The 9,480-nt window shown below is 37.3% G+C and overlaps 1 protein-coding gene across 1 annotated transcript; it reads left to right on the top strand.

Annotated features, from left to right (window-relative positions):
- The first annotated feature begins 4,904 nt into the window (after positions 1-4,904).
- LOC109426969 (leucine-rich repeat-containing protein 15) lies at positions 4,905-6,481 on the top strand. The gene is made up of 2 exons (XM_019702540.3): positions 4,905-5,079; positions 5,146-6,481. Exons 1-2 carry the CDS (start codon positions 5,069-5,071, stop codon positions 6,101-6,103), a joined length of 969 nt encoding a protein of 322 aa, XP_019558085.2. The 5' UTR covers positions 4,905-5,068; the 3' UTR covers positions 6,104-6,481.
- Positions 6,482-9,480: the final 2,999 nt, after the last annotated feature.

Genomic DNA, 9,480 nt, shown 5'->3' with positions numbered 1-9,480 from the left:
GCTGTTATTTTATTTTGTCCAACGTTTCGGTCCGTTTGGGATCTTCTTCAGGGACTCCGGAAATATTTGTTTGTTGTGTTTTAATTTTCCTAATTTCCTTTAGCTTTTAAAGTCCCTGAAGAAGGTCCCAAACAAACCGAAACATTCGACAAAATAAAATACCGTGATTTCGGGTGAAATTGATCAGTGGGGTGAACTTAAAACAATCTGTACAAAATGACCATCATCTGACGCAAGGGTCACATATTTCTGTATTAAATTTAATATTTTCCGAAATTGCGTGATTGGCGAATTTCAAAGACACTTTCAAACTTTTGTTACCGTAGCTGTATTGCACATGAAATAAATATTCGAATGACTGTTTATAGCTGCCAAGTGTTCGCTAAACCCGAATTCCTCATCAAAAGTTCTATAAATATTGATATTTATGCATAAAATTGTACTTTTTCTAAAGTAATGACTTGTTCAGTATGAAAATTGCATACTTTTAGGCGTTTGCTTTAGATTTGTTAAATTTAAAATTTAAATAATTAAGAATTTACTAAACTTGTATAAGTTTTACAAAGCTTTTCGCATTCTGGGGTGGTTAATTCAGATGGAAAATTTATTTTCAGCACTTACAAAGACATTTCACTGACTGATCAATTTCACCCCGAAACTAAAATTTCTGATTTTTTTTTTAAATGATATTTATTGCAATAAGGTATGCACACAGCAAAATTTAGCCACCGCATTTTGGATAGAAATTTTACAATTTGCAACGAATCGTTTCAACCTATGGCGCAAAAGAAAGCTTATTGTGTAAGGAATCGAAAAATATTTACTTCAGGAGATATTTTGACATTGTGTTAAAATTAGAGTCAAGGGAACAAGAAGTCCTCGAAAAGTTTTTGCACAAACGTGCTAAAAATCTGACAATGTACATTAAAACGACGCTACCCGCAAATTTCATTTAGCTTTCAAGTATTCGGTTCTATACATCATTACAACGTGGAAAGGTTGCAGATTAACTTAAGCCCAAGAAATAATCGAAGTTTGGCAAGGATCACATAGTACGGTCAACAATATGAAATTGTGGATTGAAAAACCGAGCTTTCAAAAATACATGTACAACAAATCATATTTTTCACTACGGAGAATGTCGGGAAAAATGGCTAGCACCCCTTATTCAAAAGCTAAGATATTGTGTATTGTTTTGGATTGATTTTTGAACCATGCTTATGGTGGAGAATCCTTGCGTTTGTATGCAGAAAACTATATGAGAATTGTACCTTATTTTTCAAAAAAAACGTAAAATCTCATACACCTCAAAACTCACACCAATTAAAAAATATTGAGTAACCGTGAATTGGAACCTTCAAAAAATGTCAAGAAAGGCAGCTTTCATCAAAAAATAAGATTGATTTTGACACAAAGGTGGTAGAAATTTCTTGGCAAGCGATCGAAGGTACTGTGCAAAACTTTACGGAAGGACTCAAGCGCAAAGCTCGAGATGACGGATATAATAAGTCAAATCAACAATGTCTTGATGTTGATTTAAAGTAAATTAATGCTTTTTTACGATGAATTGCTTTTGGTTTGGGAATAAATTAGAATGCATTATTACTGCTTGATTTTCTTTGGCTAGATTTTGCTGTGTGCATACCTTAAAATGATTTGCAGTAAAAGTTTCAACTTCGTTGACTGATGAAACCCGTGGTCGTACTTGTTTTAAAACATTGAGTTTGACTATATCGATTATTATTCAAAAATTAGAAGCCAAAAACTGTGAAAAGTGATCAATTTCACCCGAAATCACGGTAACAGCGTTATGATTTTGTCAATAATAATAATAATATAGCCACACACTTAATTTATAATGCCGAATCTCGGTTTATATATACCGAGATTTGCACAGCCGAGTAGTCAGCTAAATGTTTTCATGAGATCTCAGCTAATAAATGCCGAGAATCAGTATAACATGCCTCGTTGCCAAGCAAACTTCCAGTTTGTTAGCTGAGTCTCGGTTAAAATTCAAAAACCGAGATCCGCACAGCCGAGCTCGGTGAATGAAACTAAGTGTGCAGGGATTTCTTCTAGAGTTCTTTGAAAGATGGCTCCGTCCAGGAGTTCATACAGGGATTCATTCAGGAGCCCGTTCAGGGAAAACTCGATTAGTTCCTGCAGGCATTCTTACATGTTTTATTTCATGGATGCCTCCAGTAGTTCCTTCAGAGTTTGCTCTAGGAGTTCTTTCACAAGAATTCATTCAGAAATTTCTTCAGGAGTTTATTTAGAGTTTCTGCACCATGAGCTCTTCCTCTTAGAGGAATTTATTCCGGAATTCTTCCAGGAATTTCTTCAGGGATACTTTTAGGAGAAAATTCTGAAATTCTGTCAAAATTTTAATGAGATTTCTTCAGGGGTATCACCAGGAGTTCGTTGAGGGATCTCTCCACGAGTTCGTTTAGAGCTTCTTACAGAAATTCATTTGGGGATTCCTCCACGGGTTCCTCAGCAAACAGCAATTTCTTCAGGAATCGCTTCAGGGATTACTACAGGAGTTCCTTCAGGAGTTCCTTCGGAAATTCCTGCAGGGATTCCAGCAGAAGTACCATCTGGCATAACTGCAAGAGATCCAATAGAGATTCCTTTAGCAATTCAGTATGGGATTCCTCCTAGTTTTTCTCTTAAATTCCAATCAGGAATCACTCCACGAGTTTCTTCAGAACTTCTTTCAGGATTTTCGTCAGAAATTCTTCTAGGAAAAGCAGCTGTAATTCCTTCAGGATTTTAATTAGATTTCTTTAGAAATTCCTTAAAAGTTTTAAAAATGACTAAATTGATTCTATTACGAAACTTAAAACACAGCAAATAAATATTTCCAGAGTCCCTGATCAAGGTCCCAAACAAACCGAAACGTTGGACAAAAAAAAACCAGTGTTTTGATTTTGTCAAGACTGAGCAGCCACAAAAATCAGTTTCCATCTACAGTCGAGCACACCAACGATATGGAAAATGAAACAAAAGTATCAAAAGGGTTTTATTTGTGCGACTTCAATCATCTACGCATGTATGTAATTTTATTGATGAAATTATATCAAAACGGATCCGATTGGTCATTTTCCCACCCAAAGGTATCATTTATTCTGGCCAGCGCGTCCAACGCCCAACCACGAATAAAAACAGTATTTTGTTATTTGTTGAACCGCTTATTAAGGATCACAAGTCGAAACATTGTAATCAATTACTCACGCATAGTTTCCACCCACCATAAATGACCCATTTAAACCCGGATCTAATAGCAGGATTCCACCTACACGCACGCATGCATGCACGAATGCACCATCAAATGGCCTGCAGCCCACAAACTCATCACCATTTTTCGCTGTGTAATTTTTAGGTATCAATCCATCAAGCGGTACGGCTTCGTCAGCTTCCATTGACCTATAGACTGTTTCCGAAATTATAGATACACTAACGATAACCTGCCATTCCAATTTCAGCACAATATCTAAAAAAGTTTCTTCTAGCTTTTAGAGTAAACATTCTAACAAAGAAAATAATACCAACTTTGTTGATATTTCTTGCAAAAATAAAAAATAGGGCGCTGTAAACCAGATGATTAAAATATGAAGTTGCACGAAGTGGTCAAAAGATGTAGCATAGTAGAGAAGAAAAAAGTCTCACAAATAAAATATTAAATTTCCAAACACAATAAAGGTTACTGTTTCGATAAGAAAAGATACTTCTCGATTAATTAAAGCAATTTTCACTGGAATATTTGATCAAGAACTATCATTACGGGCTTTCTCAATGCAAACGTTTTTGTTTCAAATTTCTCTACAACACATGCAGTAACAAACGTTAAGCAAACGAATATCTTAATTACTGCTTACTGCGTTCGTTTTTATGGTATGACAAGCTTTGCCATCTGAAGGATCGAATGAGCTGAAAAAATAAATTAGTTTAAAATAAATGTGTTTAGAAAAGCTAAGAAACTGTGCGGTTGTTCTTATGTTTCGTAGAAGACCATACAAAATAAGAAACTTGATGTCAGAAAAATTGTTGTGCGAGTGCCTCTATCGATTTTTCCCAGGTTTTGATGAAGGAATTTCTTAGACAACTTGTTGAGTAAGCGAATATTATAAAAAGCTAGATAAAATTTGGTATTCAGTGATAAATAGTGTTGAAATCATTAAAAAAACACCTTTATGCAAATGCAAATTTGAAGAATGAAGTTCATTGTTAGAGAACTCGACTGTTTTTCAAAATATCATGATACTTTAAAGAAAATACAAAAATATGGGTCACATTATGCTGTATTCTGAAAAAAGTTGGTTGAAATCATCAAAACAGTCCATTTTATTTAATAAACAAAGTGTATTTATAAATTCTGAAACAGTCTATACACTGCTACCAGTACCAGTAGGGTGTCATTAATTATTCAGCACCACTGGCCTGCCTACAAAATGAGCAAATCAGTTCCAATCACTAAATTGCACGATTCGAAGCCTACCCCCGCCAGCTGAAGTTGGCTTCTCGGCAGCTGGACATCAAAGAGATTTCGCAGAATGTGACCCGGCCCTATCTTGGTCCAATCGTTTGTTGTTTGCCACTACATGGACCCACATTCTATTAATTCATTCAACTGCATAATGTGCATCACATTAAAATGCAATCACAGTTTGAACCCATGACGCCCGTCCACCGATGCTTGATAGCCTACAGAGAAACCAACGACCTTGGTTGGTGGCGGTGGCAATAATGAGTTGCTGTTTTCGGAAAAGGGCGTTAACCACGACAGCACATATTGGAGGCGTCGGCGATCAACGTCGTGCGCTACCGGATGCTGCATGCTGGACCTTTTGCTCCACGCTGCCTCTGCTGTTCAGATGAACAGCCAGCGATGAGCGCACAGCTACAAAGTTTATCGAAGTCCGGTATAGAACGTACACTGCTGATAAGAACCAGACGAGACTGGATTCTATGCGTCTGGCGTAGAAAATTCCATTCTTTCAGTCATTCTTAAGTTATCGGTTGGAACGGTTCGTTCGATTTCGGTGTGCTGTCGGTCACGCGGTCAAACATGAATATTTGGTAAGGCGCAATAATGCTGGATTTAAATTCTTTGACAATGAAACAAACTTTCATCTTGTGCTTTAGGTGGTCATCGATCTTCCTCGTTGCGTACCTCTCGCATGCGCTCTCCAAAAGCTTCAAATGTTCCGTGATCAACGAAGCTGGCTTCTGCTTTCTGGAGAATGTCGTCATCAACGATCCTGCCAGTAGCAAAACCCTTGATTTCCCGAAGCAGCAGATCCTGCTCATCAAGTCCGGTTCCATCCCGAACTTCTCAAAAGAAATCTACGCTCAACTACCCGGAGTTCGACTGCTCCACATGTACAACAATACTGCCATCCGGAAGTTCCTGATCGCCGTTAGTAACCTAACCGAAATCAATCTCCAGCGGAACGGCCTCATCGAGTTTGACGTTGAAACCACCGAAAATCGGAACCTGAAAACCTTGACCATCGTACACAACGCCATCAACGCCATCCCGAAGAACATCCGCTACCTGGAAGGTCTCGAGAAGCTCTTCCTCTACAACAATTCGCTCGATTACGTCGACCTGGAGCTGTTCACCAACGCCACCTCCCTTAAGGTGCTCTCCCTGTACGACAACTTCATCAAAACCCTTGATTCCAAACTCGGCCTGCGCTTCTCCAACCTCCAAACCCTGTCCCTGAGCAAGAACAAGCTGTCCTTCATTCCGTACTTTGTCGAAGCGTTCCCAGCACTGAACGCCATATCCTTGCGCAAGAACCCCTGGAACTGCCGCTGGTTGGAGTTCGCCATGGGTCACATCGAGGCCCGGAGTATCCAGATCGCCCGAAAGGACGCCGTCTGTCGGCACCGCTGGGTTGGGGACGTCTGTTGCTACCGGACGGTGGTGGATTTTCTGTTCCAGGCGCAGGGCGAGGAGCTGCGGAACGATCGCGAACAGCTGCTAAAACTGGCGCAGGAGAACCGGGACCTGAAAGATGTGGTGGGCCGGTTGAACGAGAGCGTGCGTAAGCTGGAGGAACGACTGGTGGACAATAAAGCTGACGGAGAGGTGTGATGTTGAGGACGGTGTTTTCTGGTGTTCCAAATGATCATGAAAAGTGACGGATGGTATGTGGCATAACCTGTTTCGGGATCTTCGTGACTAGAAAGGCAGATTATAAGATGCTCGATATGCCATAGTCTTATCAATGGAACACATGAACACATAGTGGAAGATCTTAAGAGTGAAATTCGAATAAATAGTGAACGTTCAACCACGATTCAACAAGTGTTAATGTGAAGTTGGCAGTTCCAGTGACTGCGATGTATACTAAGTTTATAATTAATATTGGCTTGTATTGCATATTTAAAAAAAATCTTTGGTCCTGAATAAAAAATCCATAAATCGGATTCTAACACTACTCATCAATCATCTATGTTTGAAGATTTTTAATAAGCGACTAATTGAAAATCAACCCACAACTTATACTTTGAAAAGTGCTATTTTAAGGAACTTCTGCCAAAGCCCACGCAAAATTCTATGTTAATTTTCACACGATGTTCACGATAATAATTTCTTCTGTGATTTTTTTTTTTAATTTTTATTATTGTGTATTTTAACTTATGCTAATTCTACATTTCTCTTCTGTGATTTCTGCAGAAATTGGTTCAGGGATTTATCCAGTAGTTCCTGTTGAAGATCATCTAGCAGTCCGTTTAGGGATTAACTGCCGTAATTCTGCAAAGTGACGTAAGCGACATTGATAGTTTTGGCCCATTCTTTGGTTATTATGCATAAAACTCTTGGTCATCCTCTAAATTTCTTTCCATAGATGATAGATTACGACTAGATCTTGCATTCTAATACAGCAGATATACCACAGTGTTATTTTTACTCCAGGTATTATACATTATATAATATACCATTATATAATATACCAAAAAATATCGAAATTTTGAATGGCGCTTACGTCACTTTGCAGAATTACGGCAGCTAATGTAATATTACAGCAAAGGTTTTTTTTTTCAGAAGTTCCTTAAGAGATGTGTCCGTCCATAAGGGGTTGTTCATAAACGACGTAGACCCAATTTTGGTCATCTCAGACCTCCCTCCTCCCTCGTAAATTTTTGTCCATACAAAAATTTAAAAATTTGTATGGAGCGAAGACTTTGGCCAGACCCCCCTGCCCCTTTGCCCCAAAAAGTCAACGTGGTTTAAGGGATTGCCTTCAGTAGACCGTTCTCGGATTACTCCAAGAGTTCTTTCAGAGATTCTTTCAAGATCTTATTCAGGGATGCCTCAAGTAGTTCCTTTAGGGATTGCTCTAGGATTAAAATCAGGGATTTCCCTAGGAGTTCTTTCCGGTGAATTCATTTTGAGATTTCTCAAAAAGTTTATTTGAAGTTTCTTCACTTTTAACTCAGACGAATTTCGCACCAACTCAACCAGCGGTTGGCAACACCCTCCCAGAATCGAATGAAACTTGGTGGGCATGAAAACTAGGTTTTTATAAGCATCTTTGCATACTTAACTTTTCGAAATTTTTCAAGAGTAACATTTGAAGAGGGCCTAACTTTTTTTCAAAGATTTTTTTTAAAATCGATGTTACTCAAAAATGACAAGACCTACAAAAAATTTTGTATGGGGGACTTTTGGGAATTGTTCAAGCTTTCATGAAAAAAAATTACACGCTAAAAATATCATTTCAAAATTCAAAGTCAATTTACAGAAAAAGCCCACTTTTTTATGTTTTGAATTTTTTTTCCCAAGAAAGACAATATAGTTGCCTAACTTTCCTCCATACATCTCAAGATGGGCACTTTCAAGGATAAAAAAGTTTTTCTAACAAAATCTTTTTCATGTCATTTTTTAGCGTGTTGCGCATTAACTCGTACGGATGTATCAAGAATCCTTATGCCAATCCAATAAGACTCAATGGGCATAACAACTTTGTTTGGTTGGGTGTCTTCTTTTTCTTGGTGTTACATTCCAACTGGAATAGAACCTGTTTCTCAACTTGAGTTTTTGCTGAATAGCTGTGTGTTTACCGCTATGTCTCTCTGAGCCCCTGTTTGGATATCTGAATGCTTAAAACAGCATTCTGTTTGCTGAAATTGTATTATTGTCTGCCTAAAATGTTTGGTAATAATTTGTACCTTATTTGATACAGATTATGTATGGTGACCTTAGGTATGTATGAGGGAACAATATGTACCTATAAATATAAATATAAATTAATATTTGCCTACATCATATTTAAGTTTGATATAACAACAACAATTCTAATAGCCGCTTAAAAGTTCTAAAGATAAGTTTGTTTATTGATAATGGATCATTCTCGTGTCAACCCGAATTGCAGCCGCAAAAAACTGTGAAGCATTATACCAGTTATTATAGCGAACATACATTCATGTGGCTTTGATCATCAGTTGGATGAAACAATGTATATTTGTGAGTAATGTCGAGGACTGTTAGTGCATAATGGGCTAATTTTATTAAAAAGAGGTGGTCGGATGAAAACAAATTTGCTCAAGGTCATCACCTTGAGGACTCACAACCCTCAACAAGTTATCAGGAATCTAGAAATCGTGGTAATGAAATCCATGTCTCACAACCATCTTCAAGTCATCATGCTGATGATATACTAGGTAAATTCGACAATGATTTTTCATAAGGGCCTAACTGACTTGATTGATTTCTCTTCGTCGACTCTCTCTTTTGCTAATAACTTGATCAAAACAAACAAAATCATTATTCTTTTTGTTTCTATAGCAACATGTAGTCGTCTTCTTCGAATTTCAACCAAAAAATCTTTGGAAAACTCAATACACATTCTGTGATAACCCAAAGAGAGGATCGATGAAGAGAACTCGAAAATGTCAGTTAGGCCCAAATGAAAAATCAGTGTCGAATTATCATAACTTGCTCATTTGAATGTTAGTCTACAAGATTAAAATGCATAATATGTTTATTAATACATTTCTAGAATCAGTTCCTTCAGTGAATCAATTGCAAGGATCATTTAATGTGGAAAAACTTAATTCTGTAGTTAAGTCTTGGACGTTTCACCGATTTCATCGAGAAATACGAGGAGAACCACTAATTTATGCAATTTTGGAAATATTTTATATAGACTATAGACGAGTTTGTTCCGTATTTTGTAGAAAAAGTTGATTAGCTTATAACTAATGATTTCATTTATAAAGAACAATCTTCATTTTTGCGGGATAAAAAAGACTCTGTTAAACAGGGTGAAGTATTAACAATTTGTGACTTTTCAGAAAATTATTCATTTATCTTTCAAAATTCAGCTCAAGGTTACCATTGGAATAATTCTCAAGCTACCATTCGCCCCTTTGAATTGTACTACAGAATAGAAAATAAGTTGTAAAACTTGAGCTTTATAATAACATCCGGAGTGCTTACCCACGATACAATAGCAGTTCAGTTGT

Source organism: Aedes albopictus, chromosome 2 (assembly GCF_035046485.1).
Source record: "Aedes albopictus strain Foshan chromosome 2, AalbF5, whole genome shotgun sequence".
Taxonomy (NCBI): domain Eukaryota; kingdom Metazoa; phylum Arthropoda; class Insecta; order Diptera; family Culicidae; genus Aedes; species Aedes albopictus.
The sequence above is the reverse complement of the archived record's forward strand: the minus strand, read 5'-3'. Positions and strand labels throughout refer to the sequence as shown.